The following is a 27,353-nucleotide window of genomic DNA, read 5'->3' as shown; positions in this document are numbered from 1 at the left end:
TGATCCTGCAACCCAGGAAGACAAATCCTGTGTGGGGTTGAGGTGGGACTTTGGGAAGTTGATCATGAACCCTAGAAACTGCAGGATAACCAGAAGGTTCCGGGAGTGGTGAAGAAGAGTTCCCTTGTCTTTTGCCTGGATTGGGTCATCGCCTAAGTAAGGGAATAACTGGATTCCCATTTCCCTGCAGTGGGCGATGACTGGAGACAGGCATTTTGTAAATATTCTGGGTGCAGTAGAAAGCCCAAAGGGCAAGGCACATAACTGATAGTAAGATGGGCCTATCAGGAATCTCATGTATTTCCTGAAGGCGGGTTTTATAGGTATGTGAAGGTAAGCATCCTTTATGTCCAGGGGTGCCATGAAATCTTGTAGAAGGATGAGTGGAAAGAGAGTAGGTAGGGTGAGCATCCTGAAAGTAGAGACTTTTAGGAAGGAGTTGAAGCGTGAGAGGTCTAGAACTGGCCTTCATGACCCTTCTTTTCTGGGTACCAAAAAGATTCTTGAGTAGAATCCTTTTCTTTTTGCTTGTGCTGGAACTGGCTCTATGGTGCCCTGAAGAAGCAGGGTTTGCAAAACCTGATGGAGGAGGGGTAGTTGACTGGGGGGAGGTGTGGTATGCAGAGTCTTGATGGAGGTGTGATCCAGGACATGAAGTAGCCATCTTGTATGAAGGACAGAACCCATTTGTCTGTGGTAATGAGTGACCACGCAGGGAGACAGGCAGAAAAGAGAATGGATGGGGGGGGGGGGCTGAAATTTTGGCAGGAAGACACTTCCCGCCCTATCAGGAAAAAGGGGACTTTTGCCTGGAAGACTGAGACGGCTTAGTCTGAGGAGGCTGTCCTCTAGGTGGTCTTCTAGACCGGGGAGCTATAGGCCTGGAGGATTTCCTGATAAACTGGGTCTTAGTCGGGTAGTTCCTCGAACTTGGGAATAGGTGAGACAAGGATATGTTTTAAGTCCTATAATTATTTTCTTTCTGTTGTAAGGTTTTGAATACGTCAGTCACTTCTGTATCAAAAAGTGCTAAGTGATCCAAATGTGCGTCAAGGAGCTTGGCCCTGAAGTCATCTGGGAGAGGCTGTAGTCACAGCCATGAGTACCTCCTTAGTACTGAAGCAGCTCATGCTTCAACTCCATCATTGCTGCATTTCAGGGAGTGTCTATTCACTTGAGAGATGACAGCCATCAGTGAAGACCAGGAGGCCTTGGCTGCACAGTCAGGGATGTCTTCCAAGTCTTTAGTGGCTTTGTCCAGAAGAGCTAGGGAATGTTTGGTCATACAAGTTTGGTAGTTGGTGGCTCTAAATGAGAGGATGGCAGAAGTATAAATTTTCTTTGCCAACCTCTCCATGGTCTTGCTGTCTATCAGCCAGGATGATAGTAGTGGTAGGCAGAAGTTTGGAGGCCCTGTCTGTCGAGATGGAAATAGTGGCTGGATAAGCAGGAGGGCACAAAGAGAAATTTTTCCGTCTCAGGGATTTTATACAGTCTGTCTGCTCTCCAAGGGGCCAGAGGTTGGGAGTCTGGGCTAGTGGAAGTTGAGGCAAAGGCATCCAAGAATGCAGGTTGAATAGGAGGAACAGCAGAAGGACTGGGAGAGTCCATTTGAATAAGATCATAAAACCTTTTCTGTACATCAGATACATCTGAGGATTGCCACTTAAAGTGGACTTTCATTTTATTAATAGTTTCCCCAAGGTAAGATCCTCTACAGGGGAGTCAGGTTCAACAGACCCCTTCTTAGGAGATCCATAACCCAAGGGGGATGAAATCTGGAAGGAGTAAAAAAGAGAGGCCTCAGAGGAATCAGACAATTTCTTTTCTTCAGGCTGACCTACCCTCCTTTCCTGGGTTGAAGGTCTGGGACTAAGGAGTGGCAGAGGGTTCTGCAGAAGGCCTAAGGGCCATTAGAGCACTGAACAAACTCTGGCTGAAGGCCTGCGTCTCTGGCATGCTTTCTGAGGTTGGAGTTAGGTGTCTAGTTTTTTGTTTTTTTCTTTAAAGGCCTTGCCGGCTTCTGGCAGGGAAGAGGTCTAGGGTCAGTCAAAATGGCAAAGGTGGCGTCCGGTGATCTCCAAGTGAATGCTGCCCCCCCCCCCCCGGCATGTAAGGCAGGCACCGGTGTATCCTCTGTGGACGTGTCATCTGCTTGAGATTTTGCGGCTTCCTCAGAGGTACCCACTTTATCTGCATCAGCAGATGCCAGATCCTCAGTCAAGCTGACATCGGCTACAGACTGAGGAACAGCAGACAGAGGCACAGTAGATAAAGTAAGCCACGAGGACTTAGCCTTCTTCCTAAGCAGTTCAGACAGGGGCATCGGGTGCGGCCTCCATTCCTAACACTATTTGTTTCAAGCACTGATTCTCTAAATACAAGTGTAAGCCCTGCAAATGACTCCCTGCCTAGACAAAGACACTGGTCATGCGTGTCCTTGTAGGGAATCTGCCAAATGCCCTTGCCTTCACCGGATGACATTAACAGACTATCAATAAAGTAGGACTGAAAGAATCCCCAACAGGAGATAAACATTTTTAAAGACACTTGGGGCCAGAGACCATCCAAAAGGCAAGGCAGAGAATTGAAAATGCGAGGAAGCAATAGCAAAGCACAGATGCTTCCTGAACTGAGGGTGAATGGGAATGTGGAGATAACCATGTAGGCCTGAGGAAGGATGAGGGGATGAAAAGTGGGAAAGGATATAGCATGCGAAAGGTGGGAACCTTCAGGAATATATTTAGGTGGAGTAAGTCTAGAATGGGCCCTCCAGGAACATCCTGGAGTAGAACCCTTTTCCGACTTGAGAAGGTGGCACCTCCCGAATGGTGCCCTGAGAGAGGCTGAAAATGACTTTGGGAAAGAGATCAAGCTGATCCTTTGGGGGTTATGGTATTCCCCTGAAGGAAGAAAGGAAGGTGGAGTTTTCCACACCATGAAGTATCCTTGAAGGATAATAGAGAGGACCCAAGAGTCATGGGTGATCAGTTTCCAAGCAGAGAGAGAAAGGGAAAGGCGATGTGAAAGAGGAGTTTGGCTGCCAGGAAATAGGTACTCGCAGACTACCTGGCTTAGCCTGAAAGGGCTGCTTCTGAGCAGCAGGAGTAGGTGTGGAAAATTTGGATGAAAATTACTTCCTAGTATCTCTTTTACCTTTAGAAGACGGGTCTGGAAGGTTTCCTAACAAAGGGCGTGCTAGAGGGGTAGTTCCTCTGAAATCTTGGAACCAGGGACACAAAAATGTGCTTAAAGTCTTGCAGCTCTTTGCCCTTTTCTTGTAAGAGTTCTGCAGAAGAGGTACCAAACAATGTCTTGCTGACCGGGGGGGGGGGGGCATCCATGATTTTAGCATTTATATCGTCTGACAAGGGCTGTAGTCTGAGCCAAGAATATCTCCTAAGATGCCTACCCAGAAGCAGCCACTCTGGCTGTCTCCACAGCATCATAGCTACACTTAATGGAATGGGACACAACTTGAGCAGAAGAGTTCAGAAAAGAGGATAACTGAGCCTTTGTAGGAGAACCTGGTAGCTCTGAAAGTAACTTACATGCATCCGAAATAAGGGTCAAGGAATATTTATTATATGGGTCTGGTAATTTATGGACCTGAATACCAGACTTGCTGAAGTATAAACTTTCTTCCCCAGCCTCTCCATAACTTTACTCTTCTTGTCCGATGGGAGAAAGGAGGTGGGGGGCAACATCTTGGAGGCCTTTTCAGCAGATACAGAATTGTTGCAGGGTCTGCAGAGGGACATTTAAACAGGTATTTGGAATCCTCAGCCACCTTTTTGAACCTGTCTGGCCCTTTAGGGGGCAAAAGTTTGAGAGCGCACTTAGAGGCTGCTGTCAAAGCATCTAAAAAGGCTGGCATAACAGGGGGTATATGGCTGATGGGAAAAGGGAATTCATCTGCAGAAAGTCACAATACCTTTTTTTGCATGTCTGACACCTGAGAACACTCCCATTTAAAGAATTCCCTCATTTTAACAAAGTTTCCCCAAAGAAAGTATCCTCTCCTGGGGAATCTGTGCCATTAGATACCTCTTCTAGGGAAGCATATCCTACAGGTGAAGACATTGTTTGGTACCACAACCCAAGCTGCGGAAGCCCTTACAAATGCCTTCTATGAACACCTCCAGGACTGCATGGATCAGGCAATCCCAAATAAAACCAAGACTCTTTCCACAAAGGGCAAACGTCCAGTCTGGTGGACCCCAGCCATTAACAAACTTTACAATAAGAGGAGAAAGCTATTACATGATAGAACAAAATCCATAAAAGGGAAGTAACCCCTGATCATTATTAGTAAAAAAATACGAGCACTCATAAAATCAACTAAGGCCAATTTTGAGAGAAAAATTGCCATGGATTCAAAGGACAATCATAAGGCCTTTTCAGCTATGTTAGGAACCTGGGTGGAAACTCACAGATATGCTCAGAATTAGTCCAAAATGATACAAAAATCACTGAACCCACAGACATTGCCAACATACTGGCAGACAGGTTCAGTGCAAACTTCACCTCCCTCTCCTCACCTAAAGGAGAGATAACTATCCCAGCCGAGTGTAGCCTCCCGGACATCTCAAATGCGCAGGTGAAAGCTGCTCTCTCTAAAGCTAAAAACACAGCATCAATGGGACCGGATGGTGTCCCCGGCTGTGTGCTACACGAGCTAAATGAGGAATTAAACCCGCACATAAGGCAGCTGTTTAATCTCAGCCTTACCACAGGATACGTGCCCAAGGAGTGGCGTGACGGCAACTGTGGTCCCACTCCACAAAGGTGGCGCTCACGGACCCTGGTAATTACCGCCCCATAAGCTTAACAAGTCTAGTCTGCAAAGCTATGGAGAGGATCATAATGGAGCTCATAAACAAAGATATAGGGGACTTGCAGACATTGGTCCCGACCCTGTTTGGCTTTGTCAAGGGAACATCATGCCTTTTGTTCTTGGGCGACTTCTTGAAATAGTCACCAAGGCCATTGATGAGGGAAAGGCAGTCCATACAGCGTACCTAGACCTTGCAAAGAGATTTGAGACAATACCCCACTCGGGTATTGTAGAAAAACTTACCAGCTTAAATGTAAACCCATATGTCACAAGATGGGTTGCAAACTGGCTTAAGGACAGAACCCACAGGGTTAGAGTTGCTGGCGCTGTGTCAGACTCCAAGCCGGTCACAAGTGGTGTCCCACAGGGCTCGGTCCTTGGCCCCCTATTGTTTGGCATCTACTTCTCAGAAGTACAGGCCAACATGGGAGGACTTTGGCTGACAAAGTTTGCAGATGACTGCAAACTGGGCGCCATAGTGGAAAGTGCATCGGACACTGATATCCTTCAGAAGGGACTCACGGAAACAGATAGCTGGTGCCAGAGCCATGGCCTGAAGTTAAACGCCAAAAAATGTATAGTCATACCCTTCGGGAAAAACAAGGTAACCCCAAGCTACCATATAGGTGGCAATCCACTAAGCACAGAAGAGGTTATCAGGGACCTAAGGACCCAGGTTGACAGTGGCCTTTCTTTTGACACTCACATTGCTAAAGTGGTTAGAAAGACCTTCTACATTGCCCACCTGATCATGAAGGGATTCACATCCAGATCTAGTGAGGTCATTGTTCCCCTGTACTCTTCACTTATCAGACCAATGATCGAGTACAATGCCCCATTCGGGATGTATCTCACCCGACATCTGCAGCAATTGGAGAGACCCCAAAAGTTCCTCACCAAAAGGATAAAGGGACTCCAAAATCTGTCATATGCTGCCAGATTGAAGAAACTCCAGCTCTATTCAGTCGCATACCGCCTGCTCAGAGGTGACTTGTGCCTGACATACAAGGCCATGTCCAACCCGGAATTAATGGACATGCTCCACCTCAAAAATCCAAATCCACCAAAACCACTAGAGCAAGCGACTTAAACCTTAGCACGGATATAAATAGGACGTGCTGGAGGGATAGATTTATCACTCAGAGACTCCCTATGCTGTGGAATAAAATCCCGGTCCATGTGAGGCAGAGCACCTCGCTGACTCTGTTCAAGAGAAATCTAGACCTGTGGATGGGAGATCGTAGGTTTACCCCGGGAATCATCTCTGGGTCACTGCTGGACAGAGGCACAACAAACTAATGGGCACAGTATTTTTTCATATAAGGGGTGGCGTAAGCCACAATAATTTGGGCTAGGCTTATAAATGCCTTAGGGCAGATAGCCTAGTATAAACCTATGAACCTATGAACCTATAAATTTGGGCAGAATATGCCAAAGACCCATCCCCAAATGAATCATCTTCATCTGATGAAACCTGCACAGAAATAATCTTGTGAGGAGTACAAGGAAAAAGGGAAGGAGAAGGGAGACCGTGACCTGAAGACTGTCTAAGGGCCACAAAAGCATTGAAAAGCCCTTGCAGGAAAGGTTTGTCAATCAGCAGGCTGTTCTTGAGAGGCAGGAGAAGCATGCTGTTTTCAGCTTCTTTTGTAGAACATCCATGCGGTGGAAGAATGAGGGGCCAGATGTCAGCCTACACTCAACAATATTAGTAGGGGCATCATCTTGAACAATGATTTGCAGAATGCCACGTCAGACTTCAGTAACAATAAGCCTGGTCTCTGCCCCCCCCCCCACTACCACATTTGGAACAGAAGCTTGCGTATCCCAGCGAATGTGTTAATAGGATCAGTCAAGGCTTCTCCACCAGTACTCATGTAAGTTTCCCCTACAGACTCCAAAATGGTCTCCGGTCAACATCAGCCTCAGGAGACACGTTTGGAATTGTAGGAAAAGCGGTTAAGTCAGGCCTAGATTTCTTGGCCTTCTTAATTAGCTGCTCACCTGAAGGACCCAATGTAGCTTCCACATTGTGTGCTAGGCGCTTAAGATGCTGGGTTTTGTGGGTAAAAATTATGGGAAGCTAAACGACTACACAGGGTATTGGGGACAAAGGCCTTGCAAATTGATCAAGAGGTATGGTCGTGGTCAGGGCCTAGGCAAAAAGAGACAAAGGTCGTGGAAGTCTTTATGTGGAACTTGCCTTCCACAATGACACTTTCCCTTCTTAGCAGACATGCAACTCAACAACAGTAGCAAGTAAAGCAATAAGAAAAACCCCCCAACAGGGCACTTATCTGATCAGAATCCGCAACTTCTCTGATGAGCAATGACCAGAGGAGATCATCTGACTTGCGGCAGAAAAGTTCTGAGGCTTGGTATTTGCTGATGTCTGCTTTATACCAGATATTTTATGACCGACATAGGTCCCAAACTATATGTGATGTTGCACATACTCTACAGTAGTGTTAGACTTTTGTACACTGGCTGGACGCACAAGTCAGCTGGTGGCAGACTCCCTCATGTTATGGATACTCATGTTATGAATACTGCAACATATGAATATGACATCCACTAAGATGCAGGATTCCATGTATCCCAATGCCCTTGTACATTCCCTTGCAGAGACTATCTGCCTTAGAAGTAGGCTGTACAGATAGTTTTTACAAAATAGAAACCTTATCTAGGGGTAGGACGGTCTTTTCTGTACTGAATCTATTACTGTACCGAGAAAGGGAACTGTCTGAGGCTAAAGCAGAAACTTGCAGACACAGAGTGAGACCTGCCTTCTAGAAGTCGTTCATAGAAACCTGCAGGACTGTTTTGAAGTTCCGGGATGGATCTTCCCTGGACAAGACAGTCAAGCAGGTAAGTGTAAACGTGAACCTCAGAGGTTATGAAAGGGGCTATTAGTGGGCTAGGCATTTGGTGAAAACTCTGGAAACAGCTGATGAACCAAACGGTAAAGCAGACACTTGGTAGTGTAATCCTGCTGCCACAAACCGAGCAGATCTCCTGTACTCCTCTACTAAAGGGACGTGAAGGTAGGCATCCTTCAGGACTAGGGTAATCATATAGGCTCCTTAAATAGATCACGAGTAACAGTTTTTAAAGCATTAACACATTGAATTTGGGAATGTGCAGAAACTTGTTTAACTTTGACAAGACTGACTGCCAGCTGCTTTCCTTCTTAGGACGAGAAAAGCCCTTGCGTAGAATCCTGTGTCCTCCTCTCCAGGAAGGACTGGCTAAATGGACACTTGTCGCACAAGTTCAGGTAAGATGGGGGAGAAAATCCTCTTGGCCTCTGGAAGGCTCTGGCATCCCTAGAAAGGGAGATCTTTCCCCTGAACTGAAGAGACTTTTTGTATTAAATTTAGGACCCACTGTTCCCCAGTAATGCATTTCCACTGCTCCACAAAGGAAAAAAAACTCCTTGCTAGAGGAAGGGGACGGTGGAGTGGGTTTGCAGATGGGGGAAGGGGTGGGTGCTGTGCATATTCACAGCTGCATCTGGGGGGGGGGGGGGAGATAAGGGGCTTGGACCACCCAGGACTAGGGCATTGTTCAGGCTGCCATTTTCTACTCTGTTTTGGTCTCTTGGTTCAGGGGAGGCTTCCCCTATTCTTGTCTTGGAGGCAGAGGCCAAAATTTAAAAGGGTAACGCCTGCTGTACTTACGTGTGGGAGATCAAATTCTTATAGCTTTAACTCATTTCCCTTTTTTGTCCAATTTCATAAAGACTTTCTCTACAGGGAGACCAAACATGAACTCTTCACCAGTGAGGCATCTGGGAGTTCAGCCTTTAATTGGTCTGAGTGTACTAGAGTCCTCACAGCCGGGCATCTATGAGTGGCAGACCCCTTAGCAGCTGCTCTACATAATACACTGGAACCACATTTCAATACTATCTCTGGATAACCGGAGTGCTGACCTAACTGTCTCCTGCATCTCTCACAGGAGGACCTTGTCTGCAATGCCCTCTGTCTTAGCAAGGATTTGTTTTAGTCAAGACTCAAGTACTTTAACATGTAAAATATGCAGGTAGAAGCCCTAACAGTGGGGGTAGCTGATGTGCAGTTCTTTGCCAAAGCTAACAATCTACTTTCACAGTAGTTATGCAAAGGGTGCCTAGCTGCACCCTTGGTGGATTCAGTAGATGCTACTAAGGGATCTACTTGTGGGTGTCAAGGACTCTAACGATCTCGCATTACAGCAGCAGGTGTCAGGGAGTCAAGGCAGAGAGAAGTCACAGACATCATTCAGAACTTGTGAAACAACAAAGTGGCACTGAGTAAAGAGCCTTCAACCAATATACAAATCCAATAGTCCAAGAACAGATGAGGCTCAACACGACCAATGACTTAAATACATTACTTTAATGCTGCAGCAAGTAAGCGCTTTCACGTTTCAGGAATGCTTCATCAGACTTAAATAACTGCCATAAAATCAAACTGTTTAAATACTTATTCAAATATACAGTCAACCAATCAAAAATCTGAATCAATTAATATTTCTTAAACATTCATTAAAAACTTTCCAAGACGTATCTAAAAATCTAATACATAAGATATATCAAATAAATATATTAAAAATGTTTTCAAATCACATATACATCTGTATTTATTAAAATTTAATGTACATATGGAGTGCTGCCAAAAAAGGCTGGAGTGTCGCACGTTCATTCAAACCATGCCCTTTATATCCTTGTAACCTTAGAATCCGATTCAGGTGACACTGCCAAGAGCTTGTTGGACATTAAATTATTCTTAAGGAAAGTGAATTTCAATGTCATTTGGCCAAACAGGAAGGGGGGTGATGGAGAAGTATTAAAGGAAGAAAAGTATATATAACCCTCCTTTACACCCCCAGATAAAGAATCTTGAGAGAGTGTTAGAGTGTGAAATCAGGAAGTATAGTAATGCGAGCACATGGCATGGTAACATGACTAAAGAAAAAGATTTGTTATATGATATCAGGAATAAACAAGATGTGAGAGTGACGAAACCTGATAAAGGTGGGGGAATTATTTTTATGGACTATATTCTTTATGACAGTAAGATGTACACATTACTATGGGATGAAGATAGATACGGCATTGTTTCAAAAAATTAGATTAATATAGCCTATCACAAAACTGATACAGCCCTGTATGACATGTTACAGGAAGGCCTAATAAGTCATAGTAGTTATAGATTTTTAAAAGTGGATCAACCTAAGATCCCTACGATTTTCGGTATACCGAAAATCCATAAGGACAAGGAGGATCCCCCACTTCGACCTATAGTCTCTGCTGAGGGCTCCAAAACCCAGACTCTGGCTAAGTATGTAGATCTTAAATTAAAGCCTTTATGGACAGGAAGATCGAATGTTTTGAAAGATTCATGGGATTTATTGAATGATCTCAACCATTGTAACTGGCAGAATAACGTGTTATTTGTAACCATTGATGTTATTGATTTGTTTTCCTCCATTCCCTATGAAGAAGGCAAGGTTATTTTGGAAGACAGTCTCTGCATATGAGGGAATGACTAGGAATGACAAACTGGCCAGTTTATGGCTTACTGATTTGGTTTTGAAAAATAACTACATACATTTCAAAGGGGAGTTTTTCCAGCAGATTAAGGGAGTGGCTATGGGGGCCGCTTGTGTCCCCACTTATGCTAACCTTGTTTTAGCATATTGGTAAGAGAAGTATGTTGTGGAATCCCAATATAAAAACTGCTGGATTTTATACAGGAGGTACCTGGATGACATAGTGATTCTTTGGACGGCTGGAAGAGAAAGGTTGAATGAGTTCTTTTCTTATATAAATGATACTACTAGCTTTTTGAAATTTACACACAGCATTTCTGAGTACAAATTGGTTTATTTGGATATGGAATTATATAAACAGGAAGGAAAGTATGAAACTAGAGTTTATAGAAAGCCCACGTACTGTAATTCCTTTCTACATTTTCAAAGTGCACAACCCAAGCATTGTAAAAAGAACATTGTTAAGGGGCAATTTGTTAGGGGTAGCTGAATGACGAGTTTAGATCAGGATTTTCAAAATGAGTGTGAACTCCTGGAAAAAATGTTTAAGGAGAGGGGCTACCCTGGCAATTTTGTCCAACATATAAGGAAAGAAGTGGAAGAAGGAAGGAAGGACAGATTTGCACCTATTTACAGGAGTCAAAAAGTTAGCGAATCTATAGATCATACTAGTGTGACCGGTTTGGTAAATAGAAATAATAATGGCTCTGAGGACTTTTCCCAGGCATTAGTTTTAGAGTACAATGGAATAAATAGTGGAATTAGTAAAATATTTTTCAAAGAATGGGACAAGTTTTTATCCTTTACGGACATAGAAGGTATATCCAGCATCCCTAAGAAAGTGATTTATAGGAATTCCAGGAATATGGGTAACATTCTGGAGAGTAAGAAGGTCCAAAGTAATCGAAAGATAAATAAGAAGGGTACCTACAAATGTGGACACTGTAGTCAATGTTGCTATGTAATAAATGGGGAAGGATATAATATTGCAAGTAGGAATAAAATGATAAGTAGTCAGGATTATTTCAATTGTGATACCAAAGGGATAGTATACCTTGCTTGTTGTGAAAAATGTGGTGCCTTTTATGTCGGTAAGTCAGAAAGAGCTTTAAGAAAAAGGATCTATGAGCATACTTATGATATATCTACTAAGAAGGAAAGTAATGTGCTGTATAAGCACAGTAAAATATGTAGGGAATATAAATTTAAGTTTTTGGTAATGGAACATATTCAGCAAGATATTCGAGGGGGGCCATGGGAGACCAGAATCGAATATAGGGAATTATGGTGGCAAGTGGCTCTAAATGCGGACAAATATCCGGGGCTTAATGATAATATATCCATATTGCCTTTGTTAAAATTAAGAGCAGCTAAGCTGTAGGAAGAAACTTGCCACACATTTTTATGGCCACTAGAGGTCCACATGATTACCAGAAACAGGTTTATGGCAACATACACAGAATGTAATTCAAATCTATGAAATTCATTGTACTGTGCTTTAAGATCCTATAATATGTTTATGTACATTTCAAACGTTTGCGACTTATTTATGTTCATCAATTGACATTTTAATATTTTCACATTTAAAGCAATATTTAGTAAAATTTTAAGTATTTATTAAGTAGTTTTTTTAAAAATATATCTCTTAAAAATATACATTTTAAAGCAATATACATGTAATTATACAAAGGACAGTGACAGTTTCTTTTAAAATAACTAAAGCAATAGTAATTATTTGGGTTCATTATGTGATTCTGTGATGTATTACACAGTGACATCCGTTTTATGGTATTTATGCAACATGCATCTTTATATCCTTAAATTTTTAACTAATTGGATAATTAATTGATGAATGAGAATGTATAAAAGGTGGTTAATTGATGTGCTGGTCGTTTCTGATGAAGTCAAGGAAGTTAACGAAAATGCAGGGTGTCTTTTTGTATTAAGGCGTTCAAAGTGTTTTTATGTGCTTTTAACTGGATCAGTGGATCGTATTAAAGTTCTTTGGACCATTTTTTTGTGGTGGCGAGTTGTTCCTTTCATTATCTGATGGGCATTTGGATTATTGGGAAAATACATATATATTAAGGAATGAACATTGTTATAGGAATATAAGATACTATAAACGTTTTGTAGATGATGTCTTTTTGGTTTGGGCAGGCACAGAGAGAGAACTTAATGAATTTGTCCAGTATATAAATGGAACAACAAAATTTTTGAGTTTTGAATGCAAAAGCTCCATATCCAATATGGAGTTTTTAGATGTACAAATAAGGAAAAGTGAAGGTGATGTACATTCGGAGATGTACAGGAAATCATGCTGGAAGAACAACATCTTACACCGCACTAGCATGCATCCCAAGCATGTTTTTTCTAATATAGTCACAGGACAGGGTATGAGAGTTTCTATACTTACTACAGATAAAGAAACATTTAACAAGACACAACAAGTACTAATGGAAAATTTCAAAACAAGAGGTTATGATACACTTGAGGTGAATGAAGCTTTAATATCTGTTGATTTAAATAGGAATAATAGAGGGAAACCATATTTATATAGACAGAATAAAGAACAAGGTATGAGAAATAACAACAACCATAAACAAAGTTATAAGAGATTGACTATCCCCTATTGTAATTTAGATAAGAAAATAAAAGATGTAATCAGGAGAAACTGGAATATCTTAACAATAGATGACAAGATAGTAGAGATAGTAGGTGATAGACCCAGCTTTGCATATAGAAATATGAAGTCGCTTAAAAGATTATTGTGCTATGAGAGTGAGGGCCCTAGACCAGTTAATTCAGTAAGAATAGGTACTTTTCCTTGTAGGAATTGTAACCAATGTCTTTTTATATCTGGTAGTAATAATTTTACACATCCAGACACTGGTAAGATTTATCATATGAATTTTTATGCTGATTGTAAGTCTAGAGACATCATATACATTGCTGTATGTCGGACTTGTTCATGCTTCTATGTGGGCATGACAAACAGAAGCCTGAGAGAGCGCATTAGAGAACATATATATGCAATACATAGAGAAAATGAATCTAATGCCCTAGCCAATCATATCTTACAACAAGGTACATCACACAAATTTAGTTTCACAGTGTTAGAATTAATTAGAAAATCTAATAGACTAGGCAATATTAGAAATTATACTGAAGAAAGGGAAAATAAATGGATTCTAAGGTTACAAGGATATAAAGGGCATGGTTTGAATGAACGTGTGACACTCAAGCCTTTTTTGGCAGCACGTCCATATGTACATTAAATTTTAATAAATACAGATGTATATGTGATTTGAAAACATTTTTAATATATTTATTTGATATATCTTATGTATTAGATTTTTAGATATGTCTTGGAAAGTTTTTAATGAATGTTTAAGAAATATTAATTGATTCAGATTTCTGATTGGTTGACTGTATATTTGAATAAGTATTTAAACAGTTTGATTTTATGGCAGTTATTTAAGTCTGATGAAGCGTTCCTGAAACGTGAAAGCGCTTACTTGCTGCAGCATTAAAGTAATTTATTTTATTTAAGTCATTGGTCGTGTTGAGCCTCATCTGTTCTTGGACTATATCATTCAGAACTTCATGAACCAGGAGAACAGATAGTGGTCTGGGGGATGGTGGGCTTGAATTTTGTCTGTAATGAGCTGGGCCTGAGAAAATTCTTAGCTTTCCCAATTAAATGTCACCTTCATCTTGTACAAGGTATCCCCAAAAGATAAATCCTCATGGGAATCGAGCAATGAAAGGTCATCAAAGTCAGGGAAGGATTGAGGGGGAAGTTGTTCAGCACAAGACAACTCTTCCTCATCTTTGGATTCTAGGGAATATGAGCACTCCTGAAGAGAAACATCCCTCCTCCTCTTAATAGGAAAAGCTTCAGAAACAGGTGCCTGTGGCTGGCTGTCCTCCATGGACTTCATAAAAGCCATTAACTCTTGGGCTATCATAAGCAGGTCTTATGCCTCAACCGAGGCAGAAGCAGCTAAACAGTGGATCAAACGCTGGGGTCAAGCTAACCAGTCTCAAGGTTAGGAGGCAGAGGTTTTGAAAGAAAGGAGACCTCCATCCAGTTCCCTTAATTTTTTTCATGCACAACTGACAAAGAAGTAAAGCTATCCCCTTTAGTAACCAAAACCTAAACGCCCGGAGCTGAAACCTGTGGCTTCAGGCCCAACTGACTGTGTTAAATAGTTATAAATGTACAACCTCCTGTCATGGCAGCTTCCCAAAAGGTTGCACCAGGGGGCTTGGGCCTAGTTATTATTGGACCAGGGAGCTGCAAAGGTGCCTAACCAAAGTAGTCAGCTGACCTGACCACTGAAGGTTCCCTGTAGTCCTCAGAGTCCTTTCTTTCATTTTCTTATCTTTGCATTTCTTAGGCAAGAAACTGGCCTAGGGAGCAAAGAAGCAGATGAAGCTCAGTCTGAGGACTCCATGTGGGCTGCAAGGACTTTGGCTCGATTCTTAAGTGTTTCTGAGTGAAACCTAGTACAATCCTGACAGCTAGAAATGTTCTGCTGAGGCCCCAAACAAACCAAAAGGAATGCCAATCTTTATGTGGAATTTGCTTCCCAAACTTCAAGCAGTTGCCCTTTTTCTAAATTAATAAGAAAGAAATTTCCCCAGCGGTGTACTTATTTAAAAGCAAACTGTTGGACTGTGAGCTGTACTATAAAACAGTAGTATAGACTACACAGGCTAGAAAGAACTGAAGATGGTGTCAACAGGCACCCCTCTTATAGCCTGTTATCCAGACATCAATCTTCAGAAATCTGTTGACTAGGGATGATTTAAAGACCGGGAATCAGGCCAGTTGTAGGCTTCTCCATGGCAAGGAGACCCAACAATCTGTCATTTAGGGATTCAATGATTGCTCCAAGGATAGCAGTCATCAGCAAATGTACTTATTACCAATATCTATTACTTATACTTGCTGTTTGTATAGTGCAAATTGTTTTGTTACATCACATTATCAGAGCTGAGCACGTAATTGGTCACAGCTTGATTAGTGTTCTACCCTGGTAATTTTGAATAAATGAATAAAATAAATAAATGCATACAAGCAAATGGTAGGGCACAAAATCTGTAAAATAATACCCATCCATGAATTTGTATTTTCTGAGTTCCTGGGCCACAGGAACACGCAGGTAGGTCTCCTTCAAATCCAAAGTCACCATCCATGCCCCTGAGAAGAGGAGGGGCAGTAATATTTGATGGGTTAATATCTTGCATTTTGGTGCCAAAAGAAACTTGTTTAGTCTTGAAGGATCCAGGAGAGGCCTTCCAGTGTCTTCTATTCAACAATCCATGCAATAATACCACTTTTAAACTTGGTGAAAGGAGGTATTCATGCATTTCTGGTGGAAGGGAAATCTCCAGAAATGGAGGGGTTGTCAGAACTGGATGGCATAGCCCGACCTTATAATGTGCAAGACTGTCTTATGTTATGTCTTTAGAATGATGGCAGAAGAAAACGTCTTGACAGGTGCAAGGGGTGGGGGGCTGGGAGTAGTCACAGCTGCTTCCTGGGTAGAGTGGGATCTTTAAATCCACAGGTCTATAAAAGATTCAGTATGCCATTTTCTTTTTTCTATGGGCATTTTCCCCCTAGGCTGTTTTCCTTTTCCATGTTTAGGAAGAAAGGGCAAAGACTTGAAGGGATAGTTTCTACTGTATCTGGGAGTAGAAGATAGGTAAAAAAAAAATTCAATTTCCCTTTCTTGTCCATTTTGTCAAATACTTGTTCATTCGGGATCAGAACAACTCCTCCTTGTCCAAGGGGAAATCAAGAAATTCAGCTTTAACCTGGTCTGAGAGAGGCTGTGTCCTCAGCCAGGCACGTCTCCAAGTGACTAACTCTGCGGTAGATGCCCTCCACAATGTATCTAATGGCCATCATATTTACATTCGACAGTGTATCTGGATATCTGAACAGTGACATTACATACTTCCTGGATATCAATCTGGAGGCAACTGTCTTGGATTTTTTTTCTAGAATAACTTAAGTTATTTGAGCATGTGAAAGTGGCAGTTAAGAGCCCTCATCATCAGGGTAGCTAAAGTGCAAGCTTTTTACTAAACTTGATCAATCCGCTTTCACTACTGCCTGGCAAGGGACTTTAGTATGCATGCTAACAAGCTTTCCTTGGCACCACTGCTGGATCCAACACTGGGTTTTTAACAGATGTGCTTATAGGACTACAACATAGGTTCATAGGTGGGTACTAGGCTATCTGCCCAAAGGCATTTATAAGCCTAGCCAGAATGTGTTGGCTTTAGCCATCCCCTTAGATTAGTTCCCTGTGCCTCTGTTCAGTACAGCCACTGAAGTAATCCCTGAGGTAAACTTTCTGATTCCCATCCACTCATCAAGATTTCTTTTGAAGAATGTTAGTGAGGAGCTCTGCCTAATGTAGACTGGGATCTTGTTCCAAAGCATGGGAAGTCTCTGGGACAGGAATCTATCCCTCCAGCACGTCCTATTTATTGCTGTGGTGAGGTTTAGATCCATAGAGTGTGTGGCTCGAGGGGATAAGGTTTCCTTTAGGTGGAGCATGGCCATCAATTTTGGGTTGGACATGGCCTTGTATGTCAGGCAGAGATCACCTCTGAGTAGGCGGAATGTAACACAGTACAACTGGAGTTTCTTCAGTTGAGCTGCATAGGGCATCTGTTTGAGGCCATTGATCCTCTTGGTGAGGTACTTCTGTGGTCTTTCCAGCTGTTGCAGGTGTCTTGTAAGGTACATCTCAAATTGGGCATTGTACTCTATGATGGGTCTGATGAGTGATGAGTAGAGGGGCACAATGACCTCTTTTGATCTGGATGCGAGCCCTTTTGTGATTAGGTGAGCCACATAGAAGGATTTTCTAACCACTTTGGCATTGTGATTATCAAAGGTGAGATTAATATTTACTTGGGCCCCCAGATCCCTTATTACGTCTTCCATATTTAGGGGACTACCACCTATGTGGTAGTTTGTGGGTACTTTGTTTTTTTTTCCAAAGGGGATGACTACGCACTTTTTGGCATTTAGCTTGAGGCCATGATTTTGACACCAGGTATCTTTTGGTGGATGTGTGCGTCAGCCGGAGAGTTGATTATAGCCCCTAGTTTGCAGTCGTCTGAGAACTTGGTCAGCCATAGTCCTCCTGTGCTTGCTTGTACCGCTGAAAAGTATATGCCTAACAGAAGGGTCCTAAGACTGAGCCCTGGGGAGCACCACTTGTAACCGGTTTAGAGATGGACATAGCTCCCGCAACTCTCACCATGTGGGTTCTGTCCGTGAGCCAGTTGGCAACCCAACTTGTGATGTAGGGGTTTATGTTCAGGCTGGTGAGCATGTCTATAAAACCAGAATGGGGAACAGTGTCGAAGGCCTTAGCGAGGTCTAGGGTAGGCCGTGTGTACCACCTTTCCCTCGTCTATAGCCTTGGTAACTGTCTCAAAGAAGTCCACCAGGTTTAGGAGGCATGATCTGCCCTTAAAGCCAAACTGGGTAAGGTCCAGTGTTTGGAGGTTCCCAATGTCTCTGTTAATGAATTCCATGATGATGTGCTCCATAGCCTTGCAGACCGAGACAGTCAAGCTTATAGGGCGATAGTTCCCGGGGTCTGTTGCGGCTCCACCTTTGTGGAACGGAATAACCGTTGCTGTTCGCCACTCTATGGGTACGTAGCCTGTGGAGAGGCTGAGTTTGAACAGTGTGTTTAGGTGAGGGGTTAGTTCGTCTTTGAGCTCGTGTAGGACGCAGCCTGGGACACCGTCCGGTCCCACTGATGCTGAGTTTTTGGCTTTGGAGAGGGCTGTTTTAACCTGTCTGTGAGTTCAGGGACTCTACATTCTTCTGGTATGGTTATCGGCCCTTTTGGGGTGAGAGAGGGGTGAAGTTTGCGCTGAACCTGTCTGCTAGGATGCTGGCGATATCGGTCAGTTCAGTGTATTTTGTGCCATTCTGCACTAACTCCGAGCAGATCTGAGCATTGCCACTTAGATTCTTGACATAGCTAAAGAATGCCTTGTGGTTATCTTTGGAGTCCTTGACAATATTTCTTTCAAAACTCGCCTTGGATGATTTTATGACGAATCGTAGTTTCTTGCCGATACTGATCAGGGATGTCTTCCCTCTTTGGGATTTTACTCTTTTCTGTACTAGTTTCCTCCTTCTATTGTATAGCTTGTTTATGGCAGGAGCCCACCAGACTGGTTTCCTTTTCTTGGAGTGAGTGAGTCTTGGTTTTGCTTGGGATGGCACAATCCATGCATTCTTGTAGCTGCCCATATAATGCATTAGTAAAGGATTTCGCAGCTTGAACAGTGTTATCCTTCAGCATGGGGGCTTTGAAACTTTCCACCTCGGTCTTAAGTAATGTGAAGTTTGCTTTTGAAAAGTTTTTCATGGTGGCTTTCTTGTCCGGGGGTGGGGGTGGAATATGTATATCCAAAGTGATTTGTTTATGGTCAGAGCTAACCAGCGAGGGGTTGACCTCTGGTGTGGAACACTGGTCGCCCATGTTGGTGATGACCAGGTCCAATATGTTGTCACCTCTGGTGGGAGTGTTGACCAGTTGAACCAGGGCATTTCAGTTTATAAATTCTAGAAAAAGTTGGGGAAGGGAGATAGTACTTGAAAAGTTCTCCCAGTTAATGTTTGGGTAACTGAAATCGCCCAATATTAGGGTGTTTGGTAGGACCTTTATGTTTCCCAGTGTTTCCAGAAATGCAGAATGGGGGTCCTGGGACATGGTGGGTGATCTGTATCAAGCTACAATTTGAATTGCAGGTTTGCCCATTGTTAGTTGTACGTGGATGATCTCTGAAGCATCTTGCTGTGCCACTAACCTGGAGGTGTGGGTATCCTTGATGAATATGGATACGCCCCCGCCTTTTGCATTTCGGTTTGGATTCTGTGGCCGAAATGTATGGTATGAGTTGTAGTCCGGTAGAGCTGGGGTGCTCTCTGGAGCCTTAAACCAGGTTTCTGTTACTGCACATAGATTGGTTTTCTCCATATGGAGGAGTGCCTCGAGCACGTGCATTTTTGAGGTTTAGACTTCTGGCATTGAGTAGCATTACCCTCAGTTTATTTGTTGCTTGTGCTATTTACGGCGGTGGGTTTGTCTTTTGAGCCTTGCCTAAAAAAGGCACTATGGGGGTGGAAAGAGCCTTGGCAAGTATTCGAAAGCCTAAGGGTGACAGGTGCAAGCCATCTCTAGCGAAGCAGTGTAGCTTGTCGAGCATGTCATCCCAGGTGGACAGACACTGGATCCCCTTTGAATGACACCAGAAACTTAGCCAATTGTTGAAATAGAGAATCATAAAGAAGCAGACAAACTTCCAAGTACCAGGTTGCAAGGGAATCGGGTTGCAAGGATACGCCTTCAAACAGATTCAAGACAATATGCAGAGGACAGTCAAAGGGCAGGAAGGGCCCAGAAGCTTTCTGCACTGACATTAAACCATGCAGAAATCCCTAAATTCCCAACTGAAATCTTCACTTGTTTTACGAAGAGCATCTCCAAAAGATAGATCCCTCAAAACCTTAGAAAACAAAAATGGAAAAAAATGAAGGGTAATGCTGCTCAACGCCAGAAGTATAAATCTCAAGATGCAGGCTCTCGAAGCACTCCTCAGTATGGAGAACATCAATGTCTGCGCTGTAACCGAGACCTGGTTCAAAGCTCCAGAGAGCACCCCAGCGCTACCAGGCTTTACCTCGTTTCATGCTTTTCGGCCCCAAAACCCGGGCCGAACCACAAAGGTAGGGGGAGTGTCCATATTCATCAAGGATACCCACACCTCCAGGTTAGTGGCAACTCATGAAGCATCGGAGACCATCCAGGTGCAGCTAACCGTAGGCAAAACTGCTATACAACTGGTTGCATGTTACAGACCACCCTCCCAATCTCAAGAACCCCACTCAGCCTTCCTGAAGACATTGGAAGATATGAATGTCTCACCAAATGCCATCATATTGAGAGACTTCAACTACCCTAACATAGATTGGGTGCACTATTCTAGCCCTAACACCCTAGCCCAAAGGATCCTGGAAATCATAAACTCAAATGCAATGGAACAGCTAGTCGCCTCTCCCACAAGGGGGGATAATATACTAGACCTGATCACAAACATGGGGACAAAATGCTCCACAGCTGAAATATTGCCCTCACTGGTGAGATCTGACCACAAACTAATCACCCTGGATATACATTTACCACCTCCACCCCCAGCACAAAAGACTACAGTGAGAAACTTCTCAAAAGCCGACTTTTACACTTCTCAAGACTGAGATGGTATCATTTAAGCCCACAGGGCCAATCAATGGAAACCACATCCCACAATGCTGAATCCTACACAAATGCCTTCTACGGACATCTCCAAGAATGCATGGATCGTGCAATCCCAAATAAAACCAAGACCCTTTCCACCAAAGGAAAGTGTCCTGTCTAGTGGACCCCAGCCATAAACAAATTGTATAACAAAAGAAGGAAGCTACTGCAAGACAGAGCAAAATCCCATAAAGGGAAGGCATTTCTGATCAGCACTAGTAGAAAGCTACGTTCTCTCATAAAAACATCCAAGGCCAACTTTGAGAGAAAAATTGCCAAGGACACTAAAGATAAATACAAGGCATTCTTCAATTATGTTAGAAACCTGGGCGGAAACCCTCATATATGCTCAGAGTTAGTACACGACGACAAAAAATTTACCGAACCCACAGATATTGCCAACATTCTGGCAGACAGGTTCAGTGCAAATTTCTCCCCTCCCTCACCTCCAAAAGAAGAAATACTCATTCCAGCTGAATGTAACCTCCCTGTCATCTCTGATGTCCAGGTGAGAACCGCCATCAGCAAAGCAAAAAACACAGCATCAGTGGGACCTGATGGTATCCCCGGCTGCGTGATACGTGAACTCCAAGAGGAGCTAAACCCGCATATAAAAATTTTATTTAACCTTAGCCTTACTACAGGATATGCACCTGAACACTAGCGTACAGCAACAGTGGTCCCACTCCACAAGGGAGGCTCCACTACAGACCCTGGGAACTACCGCCCCATAAGCTTGACCAGCCTGGTTTACAAAGCTATGGAAAGAATTATTATGGAACTCATAAACGACATTGGGGACCTACAGACACTTGATCCCACCCAGTTCAGCTTTGTAAAGGGCAGATCCTGCCTTTTGAACCTGGTTGACTTTTTCGAAACAGTCACTAGAGCCATTGATGAAGGCAAGGCAGTCCATACAGCCTACCTGGACTTGGCTAAAGCCTTCGACACAATACCCCACTCGGGGATCATACATAAGCTAAACAGCTTAAATGTAAATCCATATGTCACAAGATGGGTTACAAACTGGCTAAAGAACAGAACCTATAAAGTCAAGATTGCGGGAGCCATGTCAGACTCAAAGCCAGTCACAAGTGGTGTCCCACAGGGCTCTGTCCTGGGACCCCTCTTGTTCGGCATTTACTTCTCAGATGTGAAAGCAAATATGGGAGGGTTGTGGCTGACAAAGTTTGCAGATGACTGCAAACTAGGCGCCATAGTCGATACACCAGCTGACACATACATCCTACAGAAAGGCCTCACCGAAACGGACAACTGGTGCCGGAATCATGGCCTTAAACTGAATGCCAAGAAATGCATAGTCATCCCCTTTGGGAAAAACAAAGTACCCACAAATTATCACAGACAGTAACCCACTGAGTACTGAAAAAGTAATCAGAGACCTGGGGACCCAAGTTGATAGTGACCTCTCATTTGACACCCACATTGCCAAAGTGGTTAGAAAGACTTTCTACCTTGCCCATCTTATCATGAAGGGGTTCACATCCAGATCAAAGGAGGTCATTGTGCCCCTGTACTCCTCCCTTATCAGGCCCATGATTGAGTACAATGCCCCATTTGGTATGTACCTCACCCGGCACTTACAACAGCTGGAGAAACCCCAGAAGTACCTCACCAAGAGGATCAAGGGTCTCCAACATATGTCATATGCTGCCAGGCTAAAGAAACTCCAGCTCTATTCAGTAGCATACCGCCTGCTCAGAGGTGATCTGTGCCTGACGTACAAGGCCATGTCCAACCAGGAATTGATGGACATGCTCCACCTCAAAAAATCAAAATCCATAAGAACCACGAGAGCCAAAGATTTAAACCTCAGTACAAACATGAATAGAAAATGTTGGAGGGACAGATTCATAACTCAGAGGCTTCCCATACTCCGGAACAAAATCCCAGTCCATGTTAGGCAGAGCCCCTCACTGACTCTCTTCAAGAGAAATCTTGACGAGTGGATGGGAGATCGTAGGCTTACCCCGGGGGTCACCCCTGTGTCGCTACTGGACAGAGGCATAGCAAACTAATTTTAATAAGTAAGGGGGTCTTCAATGTGTCACTACTAGACAAAGGCACAGTATTCTAAATTTATTCTATACACCTTAGTACCACTACATGGGGTGGCAAAAGCCACATCTCTAGGGCTAGGCTTGCAAATGCCCCAGGGCAGATAGCCTAGTACTAAACTATGAAACTATGAAAAAGATGAAAACAAGGATAGTAAGTCATCTGAATTGGAGTCCTCACAAATCTGAGGGGGGAGGTATTCCATATAAACAAAATTCCCCCTCATACTCTGATTCTGAGGAATTAAAATCTCCTGAGGCAATTTCACCACTTCTTTTCCCACGGATGATCCTAGCACAGGATCTTTTTACAGGGTAGCTTGCCTGATCTCATGAAGTCCTGGGCCAACCTAACCAAGTCCTGTGATGACAAAGAAGCAGGCTCACAGACTGAGAGCTAATGGAAGCCTTGGCTTTGGTTGTCAAGGTCTTAGAGGAAAGTAAAGGTCTCTCATCGTGGACAGTTAGATGCAACCTCCTTCACAGGGACATCCTCCCTTACAATAACCAAGGGGATACCACCTCTCACCAGTACTTGGGTGTCAGAAGCAGTGCCCTGCTCAGCAGTTTTAAACACATCAGACCATCATGTGTCAGACTGAGGTGAGCCCCATGTGGTGGCAGACTCTGGAGTGATTATACTAGAGGGTTCAAGCCTAAGTGGTGTCAGACTAAAGATGCACCTCCCCTGCATCAGCAACTTAAAGTTGCATCAAGGGCCTGGACACAAACATCCTCAGTGACTCAGACATCACTCTCCTTCGAATGCTTATTCCAATGGCTATTGAGGACGACTACCTGGGAATCGGAACATACTGTAGCATGTGAAGGCCGTGCCCTACTAGAATCTGTATGTCGCTGAAGGGACACGGCCCTATGCTTAATACTTTTGAATTAAGCCTAGCACAGAATGAACAGTTATTAACCCCATACTGTAGGCCTATGCAAAAAAGGCAGAAGTGAAAATCTTTGAGGTCAGATCTGCTTCCCATAAGATATGCAGTTAATTAACTTTCTTGAACATTAACAGTAAACTTTAGCAAAGTACCGAAAACATTTACCCAATAGTGTACTTATATTAGGATTTTAATGATCTGATAGTTCAAGCAGACAAATGGACTAAGAAATGTATTGTGCAGCAGGACACTACACAGCAAGAAAACTGAAGATGGAGCTGGTTAACACTCTCTTTATACAGTTATGTCTAAAGGTCAGTTGGGAGCAGACATTCACACTATGGGGGATACCAACACTGTTATTCAGGCTATGCCGCAGGCTTCCTTATGGCAGGAAATCCCAAAAAGCAGTACAACACTGACAAAAAAGAACATCTGTTAGTTATCTCACAGAATTAAGGCTGTGAGCTGTTCATTTGCTACCTCATCTAGTCAAGGACATGGGTTTGTTTCCTTCTACCAGCAAGTGACAATCATGAGAAAGTCAGTTAACCACACAGTGCTCCTGGGTCGTTTCTGAAAATTAGCACTCTTATACAAAGGGCTTACCCAGTTAATGAATAAAACATAAAACTATTTTCAACTCTTCTGTTAAAAATGAAGCTGTGGACTGCTTCTTTGCCTAAGAATGCCATGAACACATGCATTGCTAGTTTCTGCTAATTACAGGCTTCAGCCTGTATAAAGCACTTTTTTTCTTTCTATCGTACAATCATCTACTGAACAGGAATGATAGTATCCACTGTAGCAACATTTCACAATACTAATCAGTCTCAAACACCAAGCCCAAAAAGATGAATGTCATACAGACCTTTAGTCCACATACAGCCAGATAGTCTTCCTTGCAAGGATTTCCAGTCAAGCTGAGAACAGTGAAGGGTACAGGAGCAGATGCTAAACGAGTTAAGGTCAGCTTTCTCTTACTAGAATCAGCCTGCTTTAACAATGCAGAAAGCTGCAAAACTGTAATCTGCAAAAACGGAAAAGGAGTTTATTAGCCACATCAGCAGCCACTCAAGTTTTAAAATATTAGTTGTGTAAAATCTTACCATAACCATACATGTCCTTCTCTTCCATGTTGCAGTATTCAAACTGAGGGATTTCCAGCACTCAGCCGACCCGACGGCTCCAATACAAAAGCTTATGCCTGGCTGCCGTAGGTGCATAGAATGTCACACATAGGGCCATAAGCCATGGAGTATAAATGTGACGTCGGCACGCACAGACCTCAAAACCTGAAGCCCAGAGAAGAGACTATAAGGCCAAAGAGAAGCAAATGTCCCTGCAGGACTGTAGGGGTTGGCCTGTAGAGAGAGGATACACTGGAGAAGATTGAGGATACCAGGGGGTTGGAGGGTGGGATGGAATACTGCAACATGGAAGAGAAGGCCATCTATGGTTATGGTAAGATTTTACATAACTATTTTATGTCCTTCTATTCCCATGTTGCAGTATTCAAATTGTGGGACAGTACCACAGCAAGGAGGAATGTTGGGAGGTGGCAGAGATAGAGGATTCCAGGAAACCCTGCAAGATTGCCCTGGCAAATCCTGTCCTGGCTCTAGAGACCTGGTCGAGCTTGTAGTGCTTAGTGAAACTGAAGTGTAGCCCAGGTGGCTGCCTCCATCATGGAAGCTGTGTCTAGCTCTTTCATAAAGGCCTTTGAGGTAGTCATGCCTCAAGTAGAATGTGCTCGCACTCCTTAAGGCAATGGTTTGTGATGATGAGTAGCAAAAGAGAATGGATTTCCTGATCCGGGAGAAGATAGTTTGATTGGAGACTGCCTTACCCAAAGCCCTGGGATGAAAGGAAATGAACAGTTGGTCAGATTTTCTGAATGACTTAGTTTTGTCAAAGTAGAATCTCAGTTGTCTATGTACATCAAGGGAATGGAGAATCCTCTCCGCAGAGTTAGTAGGGGAGGGGGAAAAAGGTGGGTAGGTGAATAGACTGGTTTAAGGATAGTTAATTTACTACTCTGGGCATAAAAGAGGGGTTCATGCGTAGAGACATCATATCATTGTGGAAGGTGGTGTAAGGAGGGCAAGCCATCACGGCTTGTAATTCAGACACTCTTCTAGCAGACCCACTAATATGATGATTTTTCAAGTGCGTATTTGAAGAGATGCTGTGCTGGTGGGCTCAAAAAGGAGTAGGGTAAGCTTTTCCAGCACAAAGTTGAGGTCCCAGGGAGGAGGCATGTGTTTCTTGGTGGTCTGATGTGCAAGACCCTCTCATGAAGCTTTACTTCCAGTCTGAAAAGAGGAGGTAGCTGTAAACGCAAGCATGCAGAAATGGCAAAAAGATGGACTTTGACAGAAGAGTAAGCTAGTTCCTCCTTAAGTTCAAAGGTATAGTTCAGGACAAGGTGTGGATCTGCAAGAAATGGGTCCTTGTCTCAAAGAGAACACCATTTTGAGAATCTCTGCCATTTAGACATTGTTTTTTCTAGTAGTTCATTTCCTGCCCTCCCTCAGGACTGATAGCACATCTTCTGAGTAGTGCTGTCTAAAGGGTTGAAAAGATGATCACCCATAGAGTTAGGTGTACTAAAGACAGTTGTGGGTGAAGAAAGGATCCCTGTTGCTGCATTAGTAGGTCCACCTTGTGGGGTAACTTCTAATGATTGCCCTTGGCTAGGGAAAGCAGTAGGAGGAAAGTACAGTTGTGTACACTTACTATAAATGTAGATGTTGGAGTGTATTCACTGTTGCAGTCACCGCACTAGGGTTATCTGCCTGCAGGTAGCCCTCAGTCGTCCAGAATACCAGAGTCTTGGGATTTCTGCGTCGGATGCTGTCACTTCTTCCATGACGTCAGGGGTATAAAAATATGCATCAGACGCCATTACATCAGTTTTTCTTGCCCCAGATGTCAGAAGCCCGCCCAAAAAGGAAGCAATTACATGGAGTGGAACACCTCCAGTAAAAAGTAAATACCATAGCCATAAGATATGGGCAAAAAGAGTAAAGGTAGAAAGCATAGAGAAGTTCGGGGACTGGAGGGAGGGTAACCAGGACTGCAACAGTGAATACACTCAAACATCTACATTTATGGTAAGTGTACACAACTATACTATGTCCTTCATGTTTCACTGGTGCAGTCATCACACTTGGGTTGATTCCCAAAGCTGAGGAATGGTGGAGGCAGTCAAGAAGTAGTAGGGCTGGTAACTTGTAATGCTTGGTGAAATTGTGTACAGAACTCCAGGTTGCAGCTTCCAGGATGTCCCTGGTAGGGACTTCCCTGAGAAATGCTGTAGAGGTTAGGTAGCCCTAGTGAAGAGAGTTTTGATCCCCTGTGGGATAGATTTTCCATGGTATTTGTAGCAGAAATGGATGTAGTGTGCTATCCATTTGGAAATGGTTTGCTTTGAAATGGCTTTGCCCTCTGCCCCTGTAGCAAAGCTGACTAGCAGCTGGTCAGTTTTTCTGAAAGGCTTAGTCCTGTCAAGGTAGAACCTGAGCTGTCTGTGCACGGACAAGAAGTGCACCTTTCCCCTTTATTCTGAGGATTAGGGAAAAAGGTTGGTAAATGGATGGGACTGGTTTAAAGCCACACTGGATACCACCTTGGGCATAAATGATGGGTT

General features: G+C 43.4%; 1 protein-coding gene across 1 annotated transcript in view; it reads right to left on the bottom strand.

The window, feature by feature from the left end:
- Positions 1-27,353, bottom strand: part of UBR4 (ubiquitin protein ligase E3 component n-recognin 4) — a 3,959,899-nt gene that overhangs the window by 2,388,754 nt on the left and 1,543,792 nt on the right. The window contains 1 exon segment of the mRNA XM_044087073.1: positions 24,573-24,731. Coding sequence (XP_043943008.1) covers positions 24,573-24,731 — 159 coding nt within the window.

Source organism: Protopterus annectens, chromosome 1.part1 (genome assembly GCF_019279795.1).
Source record: "Protopterus annectens isolate FY-2018-M chromosome 1.part1, PAN1.0, whole genome shotgun sequence".
NCBI classification, from domain to species: Eukaryota; Metazoa; Chordata; order Ceratodontiformes; family Protopteridae; genus Protopterus; species Protopterus annectens.
Note: the sequence above shows the minus strand (reverse complement) of the source record. Positions and strands in the feature narration are given on the sequence as shown.